General features: G+C 39.6%; 1 protein-coding gene across 1 annotated transcript in view; it reads right to left on the bottom strand.

Annotated features, from left to right (window-relative positions):
• The window catches only part of USH2A (usherin), a 390,731-nt gene extending 370,845 nt beyond the window's left edge, over positions 1–19,886 (bottom strand). Inside the window, exons 1-2 of the mRNA XM_074817915.1 lie at positions 19,355–19,886; positions 13,939–14,104 (exon numbers count right to left, since the gene is read on the bottom strand). Coding sequence (XP_074674016.1) covers positions 13,939–14,104; positions 19,355–19,839 — 651 coding nt within the window. The 5' untranslated portion in view covers positions 19,840–19,886. The remainder of the gene's footprint in view (positions 1–13,938; positions 14,105–19,354) is intronic.
• Between the last annotated feature and the right edge of the window lie 4,739 nt (positions 19,887–24,625).

Here is a 24,625-nt window from a genome sequence, read left to right as displayed (position 1 = left end):
AAATATTTTTATTGTTTGGGCTTCTTTTCTGACCACCTGCAAGTCTACTGCAACAGCCAAGAATCACAACCACATTAAATTGTCCTTACCTTGTATACAAACCACAGAACTTAGTTTAAAAAGAAAAAAAAAAAAAAGGGGGGGGGGAGCAGGAGTATTTCCTATTGCAGATTGAGTATCATCCCTTAGCAATATTGTTACATCTCTTCCAGCTTTATATTAGCTCTCCCTTCACTAAAACTGTGTATCTTGGCATTTTAAATCCCCCTTCATTTTCCTGGTTGTCTCTCTTATTCCAATAATATCTTTCTTATCCTTGAAAACATGTCACTCCAATTCAGCAGACTTATTACATATGCTCCTAGCATTTGTGTAAAAGATATTTAGCTTTTCTCTTTGCCCTCCTTTACTTTTCTTTTTCACTATCTCCTACAATGTTAATCCCTTCTCAATGGGAAATGGTTTTCCTTCAATCCAAGTCTTTCTTTTTGTGCATAGATCCACGAGTTCAGCTTGAATTCCCTGAAGAACAACATAAAATTAAAAAAAAAAAAAAAGGGGGGGGCAGAGAAAAAGATGGAACCCTGGAGTGTTCCTGAAGCAATTAACTCTGTTCAAGACCAAGCCATGTATTAATATAAATTTGACCCCAAACAGTGAAATCAGAAAGCAACTGGAATGCAGACCGATCCATAAGGTGGTGTACAGGCTTAAGAAAAACTAATAGCTATTCCATGAATAAAGCCTTCAAAATGCAAAAATACAAGTAACAGCAAGCAGAAGGATCCAAAATAAGAATCATGTATGCCATTAATTTTTTGGAGAGGGGTAATTTTAGTAGTGTTAAAAACTGAGTGATATAACCCACACTGCCAATTATCTGATAAACAAGGCCGAAGACAAAGAAAGATCGATGTGAAAAGAGACAGATTTGAAGTGGTTTGTATTTTTAAAGAATTAGTATTTTAAAAAGTAAACAATTGTTTTAAAATAAACAGTTGAATCAGAGATTAGTGATCCTTCTGCCACAGAGTATGCATTCCAATTATGGATCAGCAATTTTCATTTAATCTTTTGTTGGTGAGTACATCAGTATTTCAGTAATATGAAGTAATATAAAAATGGTTAACTACAGCTCTGCCGCTTTCTACTCCAACCAGCACTGTACCAACGAAAAATATTCTTTATTGCCTGTATCAGTAGAGCTCTATCAATCTGTTACTGATGCCTCAGGACAGAATAAATGTATCTGGGCAGGGGAGTGGCAGAGAGAACCCGAGAGCTCAAAATTACAAATACAGATTCTGTCAGAAACTGAAGTAATTAATAAATAAGCTTTACTCTAACTACTATTTCATACATTGATCAACCTCTGTTCTTTTTACATGGAAAGGTTTAACAAGTGACTCTTGTGCTGTAAATGAGTTCCAAACAATAAAACATAATAAGAGGATCATAGTAATCAGATTTGAAAATACATGAAGAACAATTGCTTTCTTGATGCATAATGACTCTATTTTCCCTAAGTCACAGAACAAATCAGATCCAAGATCCAATGATCACTATAGTAACATGAAAGGAGACAAGTATTAAGGATTCAACAAGCTGCTTTTTAGCAGCTAAAACAGTTACATAGACTTGCCAAAATTAATTGAAACAAAAGGTCTGAAAGTACATTTTAGATAATCTCATAACAATGCACGTTTTCTCTCTGCCCCCTCCATTTAAAATACAGCACAACCACTGATTCTGAATTTTCCTGAACTACTTGTAATCATGTAAATTAGGGATGAGATGTAGATGTCAAATGAAACGTCCCTTCTGAATAAAGCCTCTGTGCTTCGCTAGTCAAAGAATAAGCAGATACCCACACAAATGAAGAGAGCTGTTACTAATGTACAATTATTAACCCTGTATTACACTATCAGCTGTACATTAAATACTAGTCTTTTGAATTGATTATATATGAAGAATTTTGTACCACTTTGCACTCCTCAGTACTGAGACTTGTAAGTCATTCCCAAATTTAATGCAAGAATACATTGGTTCTACAACAGCTGAACAGCTCTGCTGGGACTAGAAGGTTGAAAATTCATCCCTCTCTTTTTTTTGTGATGATTTACATAAGAAGAGTTCAATAAGAATTAAAATTATTCTTGCCCTCTGAATGCCTCACCACAAAAGTTCCATGTACACAGTTAAGGGATTTTTGCAAATAAAGTCTCATCTTTTCTTTCAAGGCTTAGTTTCTCTTCATGGTCAAGGATTCACAAAATTCTGCCTTTGATTCCTTTCACATTCCTCCCAACAACCTCACTTCAGGCCCTTCCTTCCTCCTCTGTGCCCTGCTTTCTTCCTTCCATCACAAAGTCCTTTAGAAACAGTCGTTCAGCTATTCCTTTATACTGTAGCTCTCCAACACTCTTTTTGATGACAATTCGCTGTAAGCTTCAATTTTCATTTTTTGATAGTAACTGCTTTTTCTCCAGAGTTACTAAGCATCTTACCAGCAAAGTTTTGCAGTAGATCCAAACTCTGCTATTAACTGAAAATAGACCAAACCTGATTTAGGAGGTCTGTGTTTTGGTAGCTTATTGTTCGTTTTTGGAAACAGCTAAAGGAAAATGTTCATGTGGCAGCTCTCTCAACCACATTTTGTTGGAGATGGGCCAGGAGAGGACCAGGGGAGGCTGCTCAGAAAGTTCATAGTGGTTTGCGGTGCACTTTAGTATACAGGCCTCGAGCCTTGGCCTCTAGCCAAGTTGACAAATTTCAGTACCAGAAAATATTCTTTGCTTCCATGAGAAAATGATACATGTGAAGATTTACCAGAATATTCCTCCTGTGGACTGTCACCAGCACATATGGATTTTGCATTTTACAGGATCTATACATGTCATTTATGTCACCTTCCATTTGCTGCATGCACAGGTGTTAATGCAAGATGTACATGAGAGAGTTCACACATAAATAATGGAGTTTGCATAAAGGACAATCTGTAAATTTCATCTTCCATTTCTTGATCAGACTTCTGTCTCATGTCTCCCTCTTCAAGCTACAGAAACCTGAACCAAATGTAGTAATTACTTTTTTTTTTTTTTAATAACGAGGAAAAGCAGAAGCTGCTCTATTTGGCTGTACTCATGAAGTTTTTAGACTCTTATCCAAAAAGTCTCAAGTATCTTGTGAAAACATCTACTTAGCAACTGTCATAGCATGAAGAGGTTAAGGGCAATGGTTCAATATCTGTGATCCACCTTCACCAGCAAAGAAGTTCAAACCAGTTGCCAGTTCTCCGCTCCCACACCATGCATCCCAAGAACTACCTGCTGGAGGACCTTTTGTCCACATTGAAAATGGTGTGCTCTAAATGGTGATACTCCAGTGTACAACTTGAAGCTTGCTGTCCCCAGAACGGAATCAAATTCAGGCATATCAGAAGTGCTCTTCACTAACACAAGACTCCAAATAGACAGAAGGCAAACCTGTATCAAAAAGCACCCTCCCCATACACAAAACTGACAGTGTAGATGTACCCTGTGTCATCTTAATGCTTTACACCAACAGCCATACCAAGTATATGCAGCTACTTCCCATCTCTCAAAATTTGCTCCCTACACAACTCAAGGGCACACAAACATACAAATGGAAGAGCAGTCACACAGGTGCAGAAGTGTACCTAAAGTTACACCAAGCAATACATATCTGGGAACCCACTTGTAAGTGGTATATGTATACAGGTATTTAAAAGATTAGTTCAGAATCAAGGGCTGTGTAGCTTAAACAATGTTTTTTTGCTTATGTTTCCAGTAGGACTCCAGCTTTCTAGCAATCTGAAAGTAGTTGATTCCAACAGCCACAGTTTAATTCACCAGATGCTGTTAAACAGCACACATCTCTGTCAGTTCTTCTAACTTCAGTTATGCAATTTTTACTATTATTCTTAATATTGAATTTGAACACTTGAAGAACATTTTTTTCTTTACCTTTCTAAACATTCTCCTCTAAGAAGTATGCAAGCTACTTCCATATGGTATGACACACCTTTTAGATTCATATGTCACCACAATATTAAATATTTTTTCCAACAAAAAATATTCTTACAAATTATATTTTATATTCTGTAAGTACACATGACAGAAACAGATGTATTGCATATTACAATGGTCACTAGAAGTTTGTTCCACAGCTATTAATTATCCTTAAAAATGTTACGGTATGTTTAGGAAGACTGAAAGTTATTTTCTAATTGACACCACGCCCTCTCCCAATTCTAGAGTAGTACAGACCATTATTTATCTCTACTCATTTATATCTAAAATTAAAATTAAATAAAAAAGCAAAAATGCACCAGATGCTGAAAATACAACCTTAAGAAATGTAAGATGTTTCAAGATTTGAGATTAGGGGGAAAAAAAAGCAAATCATTCTTAACATAGTGCTTTCACTATTAAAAACATAATTTAATTGGCTGCCACATATTTTTGTATAGGGAAACTGCTTGTAAAACAAATTGAAACTTGATGGATTTCAAATCTCATCTGAAACTCTCCAGACAAATCAGGCATAGTTTCTGCAAACCATTCAATACTACCTCCTCCCAGCATTGGTCATACAAAGGCTTAATTCCATTACTACTGTATATAACAGAGTCTAGGCACACTTCAGTGGGATTTTCATTTGCAATGGAAAAAACATTCGCAATTTCCAGAAGTGTAGTCAAGATGACAACAAAACCTGTTTTTTTGGCATTCTCTGAAATTAAAATCTTGGCCCAGCTGAAGTTCCTTGTCTTCTGTTCCCAGACAGTTGTTAGACTGTAAATCTAAATCTGCAAATATGCAAGAACTTGCCTGAACTCATATTCAGGCAAGAAAGGAAGCAGTTTAAGAGATAGCGTAAGTGAAAAGAAGATACGAGGATCTAAGAAATACCCCAGTTTCCCAAGGAGCTGAAGTTATAACAAAGAGCTTTCAAATCAACAAACGTCAACATCCTGGTACCCATGGACCAGGAGAAGAAGAGACAAGCACCACAGTAGGACTTCTGCATGCAGCACAGCAAGTTACTAATATCAGAGAACCGCAAGGCTGCAAGTTCAGCAGCAGTGTCTCCATGGCCTGCAACCGTAGCAGATTAAATGATGAACCAGTTGCCAAGAGAGCTATGCTCATTGTTTCTGTGAACAGTTCTCTAAACAGACACTCAAATACATTACACAGACTGTAACGTGGCTTATTTCTGCTGTCTGTTGGGAGCACAGCACCAACCACATGGACAGACTGAAACCTCCTAAATATTTTCAACACACAATTGCAATTAATAGACAGGAAACTTTAATATTTAGAATTGATGCAAACTCTCCCCTCCCTTCTTGGGACTGACGAACTACTAATAGTAAGCTGTGACTTCAGGCAGGAAATCAAACTGATTTGTTAAATTAAAATGCTTCCTTGCTTTCTCATGGCCTTACTAAACTTAGGGAATATACAGTTTAAAACACCTTGTATTTAGTAATACATACACAAAGAGTGTACAGAGTAAATGTTTTCCTCCTTACTTTTAAGTCTTAGGTTCCTTGCTTTTAATATAAATTTTAAAGTATTCAAAAACTTGTGCAGAAAATAAAAGGATTTCACAAATTGGAAAGGACAAGTTTTCTCTTGATAGTCAAACAGTTATGATGTAAAGCGGTCTCATTAAATCATAAGTACTTTAACCTTTTCTTGAAAGAACTGGAAGATTTAAAGATTTATAAAGAAATTTTCCCTAAACTAGGAAATGACTCATATTTGACATGTATTGAAATGATAATGCTGATTTCAATAGGCACTCTAAGAGCATTTTCCTCCCAGGAGAGTAATTCAGTCATGGTTACCTCTCTGCATTTAGATTTTAAACTTACTTTCTTAAGCTTTTAATGTGCTATAGTCTGCCAAAACATGGCAGAGTTACACAGATATGATCAGGCAAAATAAAGGCTAGTAAAAAGATTATTTTTATAATTGCAGACACTAAATATGAAACAAATACATCAACCTGACATGTTCTCTAAGAATCTCCTGTTTCAGCAGCCTTGGCTGGATCTGAAAATTCATGTTTAAATTCCACTCTTCTTAATTGCTTAAATAAATTCTGAAGTATCAAAGTGAGAGACCCTTAACATGAATCTGAAAATGAAAATACATAAGTGGCACAAATCTCATACTGGTATCACTATGCAAAAATAATACGGCACACAATTGGCCTTAATTATGCTTTCAAATTCTTTATTTCTTTAAAAGTTAATTTTTTAAGACACCAGTTTTCCTGAGTTTTCACTTCAATGCAATATCAGATTCCTTTAAGTTAAGGCTATATATGCTTTACTCCACTGTGTACCTTCAATCAGAGTTTTTGCTAATATATACCTAAAAAGATACAGTGATAAATATCATTAAATCAAGATCAAACACAGAAGGAATCTAAAACTTTCAGAAGCCTGAAGGACTTGATCCTCACTAACTGAAATCAACTAAAATAGCGGCAGTAATTTCAATGAAACAGGATCCACAATTTATGGCCTTAAAAAAAACAACAGACAAAGCTGTTTGAAAATGCAAAATGAAAAGGTAAGTTCCTTTACAAATCATAAGCAGGTGAAAATAAAGGCAGACATTATTAGAGAAAAATAAGTCATATTAATTGAAGAGCAGAAAAAAAATGGTCAAAACTGACTTTTGTTGCAAATCCACTTCAACTTACCTCAGCAGAACTTTTCAAGGATGATTTTTCTCAAATGTTTATTTGGTACAAAGAGCAAAGAAATGGATAGCAAATAGCTCTGTCAGCAATATACCGCATATTAAGAAGGCTGCATAAACTATTAAAAAGTATGAAGTTACTCTTAGACCAATGCCACCTAGTCTCAAGTAGCTTTTTCAACAGTCCATTCCAAGACTATTTGTGACTCATGTCCAACATCCTGCTGGCAGCAGTTGTTACAGTAATACTGCAGGAAAAGGGGGGAAAAAAAGAATGAAATCCCACGGTCTACCTACATAACTGATTGATATAGCAATTCCCATCTTTTCCTGTTGGATACACTATACCACATTACCCTTTTTATGAAAGTTACTGAATTTACATTAAAACCAAAAAAACCCAAACATTTTCTTATCCTCACTATTCTGATCAGAACGCTTTTTCAGAAACACTCTGCTGCAATAGAACAAACTCAGTTTCCAACTTAAACAGTCCCTTTTTCTGCCTGGCGTTTACACTCCAAGAGATTTAGAGAAGAAAACTGTATGAGTTCCTACTCTTCACCATAGTTAATTCCCAAAAGAAGGTTCTCCAAATCATCTTCTGTAAGGCCTGCATAGAGCCTTTCACTGTGATCATAGGCTTAGTAGTTCTGTTCTGATTTATATTCCTTAGACATGAATGATGGAAACTGTACCCAACGTTTTGCATGAAATCTCACGAGTCTAGAGCAGCAGCAACGATGCTTTTCTCTCACTACTATTGGGAAGGCCTCTCCTGATACGTTTCCCCAACACATACCTTTTTTGTAGCCACATCACGCCAATAACTCATCATCACTACCTGGGACTACTACTTCAGCAATTTTCTAATGATTAACTACTTAGCAAAAGATTTTGTGAGGGATTTCAAGTTCATCACTTTGCATTTTGTAATACCAAATTTTGTTTCATGACAGTTACACTAGTTCCTTCAGTGATGCCATTCTTCCTGTATGACATCTTACTGTTCCTCTTTCTAATGACGCCTCTCCACATTATGTTACTAGCTAGTATTATCGGCACACTCTTAATATTTCTGCCAAGATCATTAATGAAAATATAACACAAGGCTGGTCCCAAAGACTAATTCTCAAGGAATTCAACTGCTTTTTACCTCCCCCCTCCCCGGGATTATAAGCAAGTTCCTTTGAGCAGTATCTATTGCCAACCCTCCCCATGAGCATTCCCTTTGACCCTACAACTTCTCATGGGTTGTCACATCAATGCTAAACTGAACTCCAGATAGAGGAAATCTGACACATTTACTTTGCCTGAAAATCAGTTTTCTCATCAAAAAAAGCTAAGAGGTTAGACAGTGATGAGCTATCTTTAGTAAATCCACGCTTCATTTTATCCCCTTTTCCATTTAGCTCCACATCTTTATCTATTCCTCCAAAGATCTTTTCTAAATCCTCATATGCCACTGCGTCAAGACAAATAGGTCTGCATTGCCAAGATCCTTTTTCCTTCCTCTGTACAGTCTCTGGCTGGGATGAAGTTAAATTTCTTCACAGCACCCTGCGTGGTGCTGTGTTCTGAATCTGTGGCTAAACAGCACTGATAACACACTAACATTTTGCTGCTGCTGAAGAGTGCTTGAACAGTGTCAAGCCTTTCTCTTTTCCCATTCTTTTCCCCCATCTCACCTCAGCAGTAAACTAAGGTTGGGCCAAGAAGCTGGGAGGGGACACAGACAGGACACGTGACCCAAACTTACCAAAGGGATATTCCATACTGTATAACTCATCCTTAGCAATAAAAACTGGAGTAGAAGGAAGACTTTGGGAAGACAGGGGTTTTATTACCGAGGAGGCTGCTGCCTGGAGACTGGCTGAGCAGCGGTCTGCTTCTGGGAGGTGACGAGTCATTTGTTCCCCTCCCACTCACCTTTCTTTCATGAATTTCCTCACTTTTGCTATTGCTACTCTCTCCCCTGTTCCACTGGCAGGGGCGAGGGAGGCCCAGCTGCTAGATGGCATCAATGCATGACACTCTTCCTAAATGTAAGCATTATAGGCTCCATATCTGCCTTGTTAATTTGCATAAAATAGCTCTTTGTCAAAGGATTTCATGTACCAATTCTTTCAGAATTTTTGGACAAAGACCATCTGATCGCATCAGCATGTACACAATAAGCTTACAAATTCATGTTTCTACATCTTTATGATCGCTTCTGTTTCCATACGTTCATTTCTGTTACCCAGCTTGTTTTTGCTCTGTGACTGTTATCATTATCGAAAACAGAAGAAAACTATTCATTTATTTTGGGGACCTTACTCAAATCATTCTTCATCTCAAGCACACCTTCACTGTACACAGGTCTTGCCTTCTTACACAAAAAAAATCTTAAGAACTTTTTTACCATTTGACAGTCACTGCAGTCTAATTCAGCTTGACATATTTACAGTTTTATTTCTATTCCTACATAGCATTCTCTGTGAGTTTGCATCCTCATTCCCCAGTGCTTGCAGACTCTGCCATCTCTAACTGTAGAGGTGCTTACTCACTCGGATAAGCCCGGGCACTACACCTCCAATTTTTTTTTCTTTAAGAGCAGAGATTCCTCTTAATTCTATTATTATTTTTAACAATCTCCAGGTCTTTTTTCCATTCCATCTCTGGGCTCCACAGGTCACCTTGTTTTATTAAAATAGTCCTATTTATTTGTTCTCTTTGAAATCCAAAAGTGTACTTACAGAACCAAAGAACTGTTTATTCTACTATTTCATCTGAATCTAGTTGTAAATATGCAATATTTTTGAGACCCACATCTCTAATAATGCCCTCATCACTTAACAAAGCTGGTACCCAGACTTTCTGCTTCAGCAGTTACTTGATGAAGAAATCTTTCATGCAGAACATCCAGGAATGTTTGGCCCCTGCTCTTGTTCGAACTTTAATTTCCCAGCTATAAACTGGAGAATAAGTCTCTGCAATGACACAGTTTTTAGTAGTAGTTCTCTCTAACAAATTACACATCTAAATCCAAACCCAAGGATTTAAATTCCTAGATTACCTCAGTAGAATTAATTTAGTAGCCTTCTCTTCCCCTAGAATTATTTTATTCCAAAGAAATTATTTTCAATCTGTGCTGTCCTTTCTTCTGTCCTTCCCTCTTATCATTTAATTACTATTTGGTGCTATTCCACCATTTAGCTTTCATTTTTATCATTCCTGAATAGGCATATGCTCTTACACCTGAAGTCCAAACATATCTGCCATCCTACCATATTTCTGCTCTCTCTAAATTCAGTTGCACATCTGTAACCAATACTTCACGCTCTGTTATGGTGTCTGTTGCCTAGCATTTATGCACAAATATTTCAGTTTTTCCTACTGACCACAAGAACTCCCCTGATTGCAGGCTCCCAGCTCCTACTGACTTCTTGGCTTTGGAGGTCTTTGGCCCCAGTCAGTCTCACATTAGGCTGGACCTGTGTCCAGAGATGGACTTGGACCCTAGGTCCTTGGCAGAACCGTCTCTCATGGTCAGCTACATCACTCACACACACACTTTTCACAAACTATAACCAACCTGCTGAAAAACAAACACAAAAAAATCACCAATCTGCCGTGAACACTTCTCAAAACCAAATCCCACAGCCTCCCTTAGCTGTTATTCCTGTCACCAACTTAGCATGCAAAGCCTCATGCCTCAATCCCTGATTCTTTGATTGTTGACACTGGGTTGTGCCAGCCAGCCTGCCCGCCCCTGCCCTTCATCCATGTACTGTCACAAACAAGATGCATAAATTCCCTGTGAGTCAACCAACAAGTATTGCTTTTTTCTCAGGGGCAGGGTCCATTAGACACCCTTATTTGCTAACCATATTAGTAAGTGCTAGCATTCAGTAAAAAAAACTTTTGTCCTGAATCAGACTCACCTCAAATTACACATACCTGTAATTTGGTCTGCAGTCACTGAGCAACAAGGTATCATGCCAAAAACTATTTTTTCCTCCCTGTCTACCATACAAACATGAAATACTGTGCATGGCTTTGAACGATATTTTGCAATATGCTGTGAATATCCCATCAAGTTTATATCCAATATAATTTACAAGGTAACTATTTTGACCCACTGCTGTCACCTGCATTTCCTATACAGACCTAAACCACCTAAAGCTACACTGTTAAAAAGTTTTGTAGTCTTAGAGAAAACAAGGACCAAATATGCTTCAGCTACCAGAAAAGTCATGCATATTGAAGGCAAGGGATATTAATTGCAGCATTTAATGTTTCTACCTTAAATTTCTGGGAAACCAACTGTCAATAGGTTACATGCCCACACCTCTGGCATAAAGTTAAAATATTTTCATAAAAAACAGAAGAGTTGTTAACATATACATCTTCAGTTACCAGCAGTATCTTAATTAATTACCTAAACGTTGCAAAAGTACATACTTTTTAAAAAAATATTCTGAATAGCTTGTGCCTACTATGCTTCAGGCATAAAGAATATAATTTCTTTATGTAAAGTTCTGTTTAGCATAGCAGCATTGCATCCTAACCCTCTCCATCTTAAATTCACAGATGAGGTTTTTAGGGGTCCTACAACTCCAAATATGGCAATGCAGCCTTTTTTTTAATTACACTTTTTCCACACATACAAGTTTTGTTATGCGCACAAAAATAAATCCATTCCACATTTTCAACTGCCTTATCAGAACATTCACAAACATTATTTTCTTTTAGTCCGAAAATCATACCAAGCAAGCTGTCACAGAAGTCTGAATAGATTTAGGGGTTTTTTTACATCAGGACACGCCACCCGGCTCTGGCTAGAACCAGAAAGTAAAAAGAATGCCAATGTTTTAAATTCTGCAAAGTACCTAAAAAGGTGTTGAATCTACTGTTAGTTTAGTTAAACCTAATACCTTGTGGCTAAACATCACAGCCACATACATGACATTTCACACCCAACAACAATTTCCTTTTTGTTTCTGTAGAAGAAGGTTATATAGCAACTACACTGGTAACACCATACCCACATCAAAACCAGCATGGCTATTGGATGACTGCAAATTTTCCTAACTTACTAGCCACGGAGCTCAGTCCTAGGGCTTGTCTTTGCTAGAAGATAAAGGTTATGCCTACAACAGAGACATAGAACTGAGACTGTTAATCCTTTACAGGTATCAGAGGCAGTTTCACCTCAACAAGACCTCAGCAAGGAAGTCGGCACGGTCTGACTCGGAAAAACTCGAAGTAGTAGTAGGTTATTACTGCACTCAGGACCCCAGGCAGCTCACCTATAGCCCACAGGAGGGTCTCTCCTCCATCCTGCAGTGCCCATGCCTACCGCATGGCCATCGCCTGGGGAGAAGGCTGGTTAGTCAGAGAAGTCAAAAGTCACACTTGTGGTAAGATCAGGTGATTTGTACTTTCAGGTGTAAACTCCAGGCTCTCCCACTGCCTTTAACTACAATTACTATTGCCTATAAAACTACATAGTGCTTCATCTTCCGAAGACACTTTCATCAGCATAAGGAAACACCTATATATCATCACGATATATATATAAAAATATCTCATCATCAAATACTACTGTTGTCTGAAGACACACAGACATTTCCATATGAATGTTACTTTTGCATATTTTGGATGGTCTGCCATTCTCATTTTCCATTTATTTCTCCATTTATAGAAAAAATGCTCTTGAACAGCTGCTAAAAGGAAAAAAAAAAATGAAAGAAAACAAAAACCCCTTTACCTAAAGTTTCATAGCCAGACCTAGTGCTAAATAGATCATGCTGCAGCCACTATCATCTTTAATGGGAAATTGAATCCTACGATACCACAAACCACAGAATGTAAGGTTCTACCCTGAGCTCAAAAACTTGGAAAAGGTATTAAGCCTGCAGTCCCTTTAAGGGTCTAGAAGCTACACTTCTTTACTCCTGCTATGCGTTGAACAACTTTCCCCAAAGAAACAAAGGACCAGATTCTACAGAGTGCTCGAGGTTTCTTTGCAATACAATTTAAGATGCGTGTGTGTATTTAAATCCTGCCCTTTCACTCTTCACTTTGCTATCCCAGGCTTTAGCAGTTTCTGAGGCTAGTACAAAACGCGGCTGACAGCAACAGCAGTAATATAGCACCCTTGGAGTGTTTGAAGTGTAAAGTTCATTAGTTCTACCTTAAGGTCACTCTTTTAATCCAACAGCCAAAATCTTATTCGCACTACCATGCTGTTATCCTGGAAAAAAAGAAAACTGCAAAAAAAATCAAGACGTCAGCTTAGATACTTCTTACGAGTGACAAGATCAGCACTAAAAATCCAAATCACAGTCAATACCTTTTAGCAAGTTTCAAGAAAGCAACAAAACACTTCTTGATTGTGCTGTAACCCAAATGAAATTTAATAGAATGGATAAAGGAAATGAAGGAAGAAGAAGATAAACGTTTCAATACCTGATAATTGTGGTTTATAATTATTAGATGAACTTGGCTTACAAATAGAATTTACTAGAGCATCTGTTGGGAATTACAAGACATGCAAATAACGGAATTTTAACTTCTGTGTTTGTTTACTGATTTTTGTACATACGCTTTAAATTTTAACAAACTCAATTCTGCTTTAGTGGAATATCAGTGGATATTTGTACACTTATTAAAAAGTTATGTCAACAGAAGACTTAGACTATAAAGACTGTATTTTAATAATTCTGAAACATATTTTTAAATTAAGAATTAATAGCTCTGTAACTTACTAGCTTGGCTGATCCTGCACAAACTCATACATGTTTACTTATATGCACTGTAAGAGGTTTTTAAAACTAAATGGGACACACCTCTAAGAGAAGTACATTAGCATGTATAGATGAGGAAAACATTCTCTTTTTTAGGAAATAACCTCAGAGACCCAGGACTTACTGGTAATGTCAGAAATAAGTAGCTTTTCTTCACCCCAAATACCTGTGTTCTTAAGGGTGAGCCTTTTCAGCCTTGCTTGTTCAGAACAGGCACAGCATTTCTTTCCAGTGCTAAATTAGCAGTTGCCTCAAAATGAGCTCGCAAATTAAGATCTTTACCAAGACTCAAGAGTTATCATTTACATCCCCCAATTTACCCTTTTGTATTTATACAGTTATACCATTCACACACAGGTGTTGTATTTCAACAAATATTAAATGGTTTTTATTTTACTCACCTGCACACTAAGATGAATCCATTTCTTCACAAGAATTCTCCCCAGTGTCATTACTTTTATTGGTGGCTGCAAACCATTTACTGTGCGATAATAAAACATGGTCTCTTTCTCAGAGATTGTGAGTTTGAACACAGTCTGCCCATCAATAGCCTTTTCTATCACACACCTTTGGAAATAACCAAGAAAAACAACATAAGGTCAGAGGCACACGCATATACACATTCTTGCCAAGGTGCTATCCTGTAAAGTGATGCTAACCAGAATGTATTAAAATAAACGTTAAAAATACAGCTCTTGAGAAGATGTTCAGTGACAGTGAAAGTCACAGGATGTACTAAGTGTAAAAGAACTTTAAGAAAGATATTTTCTGTCTTAATCTGTGAGATTTTAATTTTTTTTTAAAACTTAGTGCACGCAACCCCAGTTCACTTGGGGGTGGAAGAGGGGTCCACTTTGCCTCCTCTCTTCAGAGTTCCGTGGCAGAAACCACAGCAGCTGGCCAGCACTGCACAGGTCTCTGCTGCACTTTTCGTACAAAGCTCTGCAACACAGCACATCCTGTGGAGCCACTTACATTTTTCTTAGTCTAACAAGGCAAATACAGTATAACCACAAAAAGCAGTATAAATGACACGTTCTGGAAATAAGTCTTCTATCTTTCCACCAAATCTGCCCAGGTAAGGTAGCAACACCAGCTTCCCTTATAGCGTCCCTCTGACACAGCCTTTCTTTAACCCAAGAGAACCAGAGCAAGGCAAAAAGGCTATCCAGCCACTTGTTAGGTTTTTTTCCCCACAAAGATTTCACATCAATATCAAATGCAACATTGACATATAAGCCACAAAGAATACCATCCATAGCAACCCACGTTGCATATCTAGCTGCTGAAATATTTTTGCCAACCCAATCACCATGATGTCAATAGCCCTGAGAAAGCACAGGCTATATATGCTTGTGAAACAGCTATGTATTTTATTAAGGTAATCATCAGCACAACAAAAATTCTAAAGTTATGCATTGCCATTTAAGCTGCTTGAGAAATCTAGTCCCCAATTTACTGACCCATGAAAAGTCAAATATTTTAAGTTACACCAGACTAAATTAGTGCACTAAGTCACAAGAGAGAAGCATATAAAATTTGTATGAAACCAGGATTTACTTAGACGTATTTCAGAAAAAAACCCACACTTATCTACTGATAACTGTCTTTACCTACTATGGATTTATAAAAGAAAACTAAAAGACTGTTCTTTGATACTGCCACTATTCACTAATTCACCTTTAAATACAAGAGAAAAATTAATTCATCTTAACTATCACGATTTTAGCCTACTGAAATGTTGTCAATAAAACAACTTGCAAAATGCAGACTTCTGTTTTCCAAACCTTACTAGAAACATGTTTCTTAACATATTGTCAACTGGTCTTTTCAATATTTTGTTTGCTTGTAAACATGCTAGTTTCGCTAGATAATAAATGTGAGGGAAGGCTCAGCTAAGTAGCAAAATATTTAGGAACTGGATTTACCCAGTTCCTGGATAAACAATAATTGGATAATCCAGTTTTTTGTTTATTTTAGTTATCTAAAACAAACATCCCCACATTGTTTTTATCCCCAAAGGTGTCATGACTTTAAGAAGGGAAGTGACCTTGATGTACATCACTTTGAAAACTGGAAAGAACAAATGTGAATTGTGACTCACTACTGAAGGAGAAAAATCAAGAGGCAGAGAACAGGGAGGGGAGGGGGAAGAAAAAACCCAAACTAGCGCTAACGTAGGTGAAACAGGCATTAGCATTACTTCTGACTCTGAGCATGATTTTCCATTCCAGCCATGATTACAGAGAGAAACCACTGTTCTTTGTGAAGTTTCCAACTTCTGGTAACCTGCAGTCCCACAGAGCCAATTCCTGACTACGTGATTCTCTACGGTGGGGTTGAAGGGAGAAAAAGCAAACAACACAAATCTGCTTGGTCAGCTTTCAAAGAGCAAAATATTCTAGAGAACCAACACGGCTGTATTGGTGATCCCCACACATTAACTGGAGCACTTGCAAATGGGAACATCTGCACGGGTTCAACATCAGACGCATGGTATCTTAGGGCAAATCCCCCTTTCAGACTAATTCATAATGTAAAACATCTGAATGGATACAAAGTAATAGGATATGATTTTAGTCCTCTAGATAAATGAAGCCAAAAAAGTACATCTACTGCCTACTTCACAATCAGGCTGTTCCCCCGAGCCTTTTGCATGTAAAAGCCCCCGGTTCATTCCTCTCCCACCGCCAATGCCTTCTGGTCATCTAACCTCCAGTTAGCCCAGTTCACACTAAATTGATATAAACTGCCGGTAATGATTACTCATATATGCTAAGCTTCTACTCACATTCTTAATCCTATTTCATTGCAAAGGGTTATCATCATATACAATTTCCTGTATTGTGCTAAGGCTTGCTTACAGGCTACGCACAGGCTTACAGAAATCATTTATATTAACTGATGAGTCCATGCAGTAAGAGAGGAAGCGCTGGGAAAGAATAAAATTCAGGGACAAGAGCTCTGCTGACTTATTGCACTTATTGCCTAAAGGGAAAGTAAATTTAAAGACTAGAGTACAAATGTCAGTGTTTTCTCACTGTTCTCTTGCTTTTCTTCAAGATTTCCGATATGCAGTGACTTAAAAGCATACCTACAAATACCTATACTATACATCTTAGAAGAACATTAGGGCTTCAAATAAATCCACATGATCTCACTTTCCTCTCACCTTTTATGAAAGTGTATTCTTTCCCAGATTCACGTAAGAAAACTTGGTATATGAAACTGATGAAGAAAATTCTTGGTGTCTTTGACTATTCACATATATTTGCTCCCTCAGAATGTCACAATCTTTAAAGGGCCTTCAGGCTTTGCATCTTCACATCAGTATCTCTCACTTCAGCCAGCACAGTAACTTCTAGCAGAAAAATCCTGCTATTCTCTTACATGGGCACATGCCTAACAGACATGTCACAGTCTTTACAAGGATGCAACGGGATACTACACAGCAACACTCCTAGCTTCTTTCCTAAGTGCTCTCTAGCAGCCAGACCATATAACATTCAGCATGAAAAAAACGCATTAGTATAGCACGTTCAGAAACCATGGGTCTGGGGTACTTAATGTAAGAGCACTATGCCACTAAACAAAATACCTTGTTAAACTTTCAATTATTCTACTGGTAAAAGTGAGCGGCTGGTTCTGGTTCATCTTCCTGTGTTTTGGTGGCAGCGCAAACACTTTGTTAGAATGAGTCCCACTTCCGTGAAGTCCCTCTGCTGTGATAATGGGGTTTAAAAGGTCTCACAAATGACATCTAACAGGGACAATTCCCCATCAGGGACTGCAAAATGTAGGACATCTGGTAAGTCAAATTCCTTCTGCCAACCTGAAGGACTCACTAAACCAATACAATAAAAGGAAAAACATCTTAGTTTGCTGTTAAACTATTTCTCTTTTGTAGGATGCCTTCGGAGTTGAGCTTCGGTGACTATTAGTGTGCAATTACTGTTTCACCACAACTGCAGCTCTGAATTCCTTTTATGAAGAAAGAAAAATTAACATGCTTCTTTCAGTGAACAGTGAAAAAAAGAGCCTGGACAGCAGCATATCATCCTGACCACTGGAATAACTGTTGTACAACTACTATTTTGAGGACTGGGCTCTACCATAATCATTTCTACATGTTGAGTAGCAGCAATCTCACAAGGCAGAAGAATGAAGTGATCTATTACAAAAATTGAATAAAAACATTTAGATTTTAAAGTGATCTATAAAACCCACTGAACAGGAATATGTACATTGTGTAGTTATTAACACAGTAGCAATTGGAGGCTAATGTTTTACACTAGTCCATGGATAATCAGACATTGGTAGAATCTGGTTTCTGCACAGCACTAAATCATTTGAAACTAAGGACACACATTTCATTGTTTTAGGCTCCATGCAAGCAAAAGCCTAACTCATTGACAAAAGAGTTTCACGGATCTCACTCAACACATCACAGCTTGCTTGGAAATTAGCAGGACATTTCTGCTTCAAGTTAGGCATATGCTCTGCTGAACAAGGTTGATAATCCCCACATGTGCATGGACATGAATTTATGACATAGGACAACCCCAGGCATGGACTCTCTGGCATTGAAACATTATACAGAAAATGCTGTCTATAAAAGACACTAGGCCAAAGCTCCAGAGACACCTTTACACCTACCTTCAGCTGAGCTGATTTAAGCTCAAACGAAAGTCACTTTTGCTCTGCAGATCTCATTTATTTCCCCTCCATAACCACAATTTCTGTAGCTAGGTTGGTTTTTTAAAGGTAATTATCTTTGCATAAAGCAGACTATACTTTTACATATATTGTTATAATTTTAGACATTTCCATTGTTTCCGATGATTTTCACACCCCTAGACAACTTACTAGTTCACATCAGCATGCAAATAAGTATGAAGAATGCTACAACAGAGCAGATCATTAGTTTCATTCCAAGAGTAAGTCAGGAGCACAAGTACAAAAACATTTGTGACATATACTCTGAAGGAATGCACCGTACTTTCTGTGCTTCACTTCAAAGAGGATCTGCACAACCTGGGTAAGAAAGAGTAGGAGGGTCTGCATTTTGTCACTGAGAGGAACTTTTTTTGCAGGATTTGCAATGCATTTTTTAAAAAGCAAATTCTTCATTATGGTTAGGCCTGGTCAAGCTGAAGGGCCACTTATAACAGCAATATTTGCTAAAAATGTGACATGTAGGCAAATAAGAGAGGGAGCATGCTTATCCACGTCTGGTTTTGAACACCTAGTGAAACTTCACTAGCAGTTTGAATAGTGGAATCTTTTGTTAAAGTAGCAACATGATCTCTCGTTCCATCAACATTCCCCATATCTTCCAGAAAAACTATGACCACTCTTCTACAGCTCTGAAACATTCATTTTGGAAGATCTAGAGGTTTTCCTTGGTTTTTTTTAAGAAGTAAACTTGTGTTGGGGGTTTCCTAAAATTTTAATTATTTTTTTCCATCACGAAAGCAGCAACAGCACAAACCCCTGACAACACGTTTTTCTAGCAGCTTTTAGAAGGAGGAATGTGAATTAGAAATACAAATTTAGATTTTTAAGAATAGACACACACATTATGTATGAATAGTTTCCACTGAAAGCAACTGGATTATCACCTGAGTCAGTGCCATTGAAACTGAATCTACTTGTCTTGACATTTGCGAAGCCCCCAACCTAAATACGGCTTTAAAGCACCACAGTTTCTCACTGTACCTTTTTAAAATTTTAAATAGCTTGCTAATAATGACTGTGACTACAATGATCAATTTTTTTAAGAGCACCAGGAAAGTAAACACCTTCAATACTACTTACATTACACCTTCTTGCTCAGGTTTCAACCATACAGTTAACGTAAACGAAGCTGCAAGCCTCAGAGAACGGGGAGTAGAGAAGCAATCCTTGTGATTATGAAAAATGAAACTGGAAGCGTTGCTGAAGGACCCTGGCTGCAAGTCCCTTTTGTCCTCTGTGATACAGGTACCAAGGCCTTCTGAAAGAAGCAGTTTGTAGGAAGAAGGCGATGACCTGTATGGACACTCCTGAACACAAAACCTCTGGGTACAGGACATAATACTTTCAACTGCTACTGAGCTATGACAAAAAGTACTTCGGTCTGGCAGCCCACAAGTGGCTTGAGTTGGCACGGTTGACACATTCTTGAAAGCTCCCACATTTTCAAGCCTAGGGAAATGTCCCTGAGAGCTGACCAACACAAAGGAGTCATAATAAGTTAAGATTAATGTTTCAATAGCATGAAACAAGAAACGACACCTCAAGGAAAGAGCCCAGCAATTCATGTTTACAAAAAAGCTCCTCCTGATTACAGCATCTGTAAATAAATAATGATGTCCATGTCGGTAGCAATGTCCTCAGGTGGTACGCTTTAAGAGTTTATGCACTGTTTCATCTTCAAAACACTCATGCAAGGACTCAGTCGCAGGGGACATCTATGTCTTCTGGCCAGCGAAACGCACATGGGTGACAGCCGGTATCTGCAAACCACAGAAAACAGACACAGTCCGTGGGAGGAACGTGCCCTTCTGCACCAACAGAGGCGAGCGATGCCCCAGTAGGGATTTTAAGGGTTGGAACTCTGCTTCCAAATTTCAGCCAGCAGGCCCGCCTGTGCACCTTCACTGGCTACAGCCAAGACGTCTCTGTACATATGGGTAACGGGGTGAGGCCGACCTGAACCCGCACACGCTCGCAGCCGAGCATTTATCCCAGACCCGTCACGTCACGCGAGGCCGACACACGGCTTCGCACGTTAAGGTAACAGGCACAGACTAAGGTAGGAAACCAGGGCATGCCCCTTCAGCCTCCAAACATCTTTCCCGAGGGTTTCAAGCTAGTTGCTTCCATCTCACATCTGCAACCCCCCGATGCTCACCTCAGCTTTACACCGCTCCCTGGGAGCTGCTCGGCGCCATCCCCACCGCGCTATTTCAGGGTACGCTGAGGGACACCCCCCTGCCTCTGCTCCCGAGGCGCGCTGGGGGCCAGCGAGCGGGAGCGGCGGCCTGAACCCCCGGCCACGGATCTATCGTCCCCTGAAGCGGCCGGCCCGCTTCGTGCCTTACCCCGCTGCCCACCTCACGCCGCTCCTTTCAGCCCTCGGCAAAGCTGATTAAAACCACGTTCCCCATCTGTCCCGTGTGGATCTTTCGAATAGCGAACGCCTGCGCTGGGGCTCCCCGGCAGGCGGGGCAGGGGCAGGCGGCGAACCGCGCGATGGCAGCTGATAAATAAGTTGATTTACCGTTATTTACTCCGCCGGGGAGAGGAGCGAGGAGAGCGGCGCGGCGCCCGCCGGCTCCCCGCGCCAACGCCGCCCGCCGTCGCCCGGCAACGCCGCGGCCTCCTCCCCGCCCCCGCGGCCCGGGCCCGCCGCGGCCCCGCCGGCCCCCGCCCGCCCGTCCGGCGCCCGCCGCGCTTTAAAGCGGCAGCGGCAGGCGGCGGCCCGGGGCGCACGGCTCCTTCTTTCTTCCCCCACCCCACCCCGGCTTAGTTTTACACGCGCCTAGCCACCCCTCCCCGGGATGAGAAGGGCGGCCCGCGGGAAGCCGTGTCGCTGCCGCTCGGGTGCGCCGTATGAAATATTGAAGAGGGCCCCGGGCAGCCGCCCGTCGCCGGGCAGCCGCCCGTCGCCGGAGGAGGAGCGGGCGGCCGGCGGCGGGCAGGCCCCGGCTCCCCTCGGGCCCGCGGTTCTGTGGGGCAGCCCCTCCGTGGCGCAGTGGCGGCGGCGCCAGGCCGCCTTTCTGGGGGGGCGTGAGGCCTTGCGCGGGGCGCGATTGTCGGCGTCTGCCTGGTCAACTTCAAAAGCAACGAGTTAGTTGTCTCTGGATCCACTTTTCTCAAGTGTTAAGGTCAGGTTTTAACTGGGTAGAGAGAGGGGAATTCATTTCTTTTACGCACTGAAACTGGTGGGAGTTCGCAGTCAGAGGACCGACGGAGGAGCACGAACAAGAGCAGAGAAGTGCCATAGGTACACTTTCCACGGGAAAAAAAAAAAAAAAAAAAGTGCAAAGAAGAAACGTTGTCAGGACCTTCAGATGTTTTTGACATGAACTTCATTTCTGTCATTGGTATGGCTATGCAAAGCAAGCCCAAACAAGCTGCAAAGTTGTCATCAGTGAGCTGAGCATGAACTACAATAGGTTGTTTATTATGTATTTCTGGACAGACAAGCGCCAATTAATATGTCCCCTGAGGATATATAAAGCATCTATAAATTTTATCTTTATTATGGAAGTTACATGAGCTGCAACCTGGCTGGTATCTTTCCTGACAATTTGGTTGAAATAGCCTCCAGTAACTTGTCACCTTAGCATGTTTGGACTTTTACTAGCTACATAGCGACAAAATTATTTGGCAATATACACAACTGCTAAGAAACCATCCTGTGTCGTAACTCTTAATGCATTTTAACAAGCCCTTCATCCCACATCAAACAAGCTCCTCAGCTGTTCCTGGAACATCTCTGCTTTAATACAGATCTTTTTCCTAAGGTCATAAAAGATAAATAGTAATTCCTGCTAAAGTGTTATCAGTCACTTTGCAGTGTTTTCGTGTTCTGGTAGTCATTAAACATCGTAGCTCTGTTGTCAGAATTACATTCCCTAAAGTATTCAAATGTAAAGAACTTTTTTTCCCCCAACCCTTCCGTGGTAAACACATTGGTCTGAGGCATGGTGCAACATCCCAGCACACAAAGCATTTCTAGATAAATACAGTTAGACTACAGGCTACCACAGTCCATCAACAGTACGACGGTAAGAGCGTTTGCACATCAAGAACAAACCAGGTCTTGCAGAACAGGATGGAGAGAGAGCAGACAGAAAACAGCACAGTAATAAAATCCCAAACATTAGCTACCATTGCAGGACATCAAACAGGATGGGAACAGCTATGAGTCATGGAGCATACGTCTGAAAAAAATGGGGACTTACCAAGTGGCCAAGATACCAGATTGTGACTTGTGTGCATTTCTTGGCATTCCTAAAATATTTAAAAAAAAAAACAACCAAGTTTTGCTTTGTCCCACTTCTTTCTATCAAGCGGCAAGGCTTGCTCCAAGAATCCTTGCAGGTCTAACAGGTATCCGAAAGGAAACTCAGGGTACCTTCACCACAAAATGCACTTTCTGCTACACTCTGCAAATACTTGACAGCTCCAGCATCTCCCAGGTACACCACAGCATCTTCCCTAGTCAGTGCTCAGTTTGGGAAAATGGCCCTCACTCTCATGTTACACCCTCTATCCCCAAAGGTAACCAGCCCAGCAGAGATCACGATTTTTCCCTTTACATAATTCATTCAAATACACAAGACGATAGTACAAACCTTGCAAAGCCACACTGCGGGCAAACAGCACCATTAACCAGGTCAAGGATCAACTACATTTTTGTCAAAGACACCACTGTTCATCAGGAGTATAATGAATAAACTACCTGCAGGAGGTTAAAAGATGAGAAAGCATCCAAAGGCCCTGGCAACCATGAGCAGGCATACAATATAAACTGTACCACAGACGAAAAACCAGAGAGTGATTTTGCAGGAAATACTATGGATCCTGTTCACAGGAGTGTTTTGAAGGCTCTTTATTTATACATATATGAAAACAGGGAATCCTACCAGGCAAGAAAGTATGCTAGTATTATGTAGTGAATTCTCGTGAAGAATTCATTATGCCCTTATAACAGAGTTAGAATGACTTTAGGAAGCACGCAAGGAAAATGACCTAATTCAAATGCTTCAGGCTTTTAGTTACAACTGTTCATCTCATCAGAAAAGAAAGCCTTCAATAGCCGCTGGGGTGCTCTGAGCCATACAGATGCCATCGGAGAATCTGACCTGCATCAGAAAGTTGTGACATAACTGGGAGCCTGCTCCTAATGATTCGACACCTTATCCATGGCAGATAGCATCATCCAAAAAAGCTTTCCATACCAGCTGGTTTTTTAACCCATGGTTAGCAGAGTCTAGGACCCACTGACCTCTCTAGGAGGTTGGGGCAGGTTACTATTGAAAAGAAACCATAAAGTCTAATTTGTCACACAACAGTCTGTGCCTTGACTGGAAAATTTTGAACAGCACACGTATAAAATTTGTATGCTCTGAAGCAGGGATTTGATATGAGAAGTTGTCTTTCTATAATCAAGTTAAAAGCCCTCAAAACCACCAATTTGCATATGCTCAGTGGAGATCACTGGAGCATCTTGTTGGAGATGGTAAAACCACAGGGACTAATTAAGTTTGCATACAGGGCAAACTTAACACCACCATTTCCAAACTTCAGTGTGCTTGACTTTGTAACAATGATAATCTGGTAGGAGGAAAAAAAAAAAAACGGCTGAAGGGAGACAGGGAATGCAGCAATACACTTACTCAGAGCTCCAATAATACAAAACTAGTATGCACAAACAGCGTACAATTGCACGTGTTTTATAATTACACAGTGCAATGCCAATTTAAAACATAAAATAATTCCTTAGAAGCATAATTCCTGGAACTATTGAGTTAGAATTTCAGGTAATCCATTTCCCTCCCCAAAATGCCATGGGTGTTCTGCACTGTCACAATTGCGTTTAAATAATATTTTAATTGGTGATGAGTAAAGTCCTGACTACTAATTTGTTCATCAATTTTGCCTTGTCTTCTGTTCATGAAGAGTTCTGAAAAACTGAAGAATTTTGCAGGGTATTGAAAGCTTTCATTTGTATATTTGTTCTGCAAACACCTTACAACAATATTATCCAGTATTTGTGCAGTGCTGACTAGTCGCATGTACTGTTTTTGCTGTTGTGTGAAGTGACCTATGCAGACTAACCCACACAGCATGACTTTCAAAGATTAGGCTCAAGTGTACAATTCAAAATTCACTTTCAGTGAATATTCATAAAGATTGTTTTTATGAGTGCTTTTTCTCGTAAAACTACACCATTTGAATATTTGCAGGAAATTAACATAAAAGATCCATTTGCATAGCCAAGTCAATATTTATTTCAAATTTAACTGTCTAGCAAAATTATTTTTTCCAATATTTTGCAAGTAATAATAAAACTACAATGCAAGTATATTTTAA

Source organism: Strix aluco, chromosome 3 (genome assembly GCF_031877795.1).
Source record: "Strix aluco isolate bStrAlu1 chromosome 3, bStrAlu1.hap1, whole genome shotgun sequence".
In the NCBI taxonomy this organism is placed as follows: Eukaryota; Metazoa; Chordata; class Aves; order Strigiformes; family Strigidae; genus Strix; species Strix aluco.
This window is presented reverse-complemented; position numbering and strand designations above follow the sequence as displayed.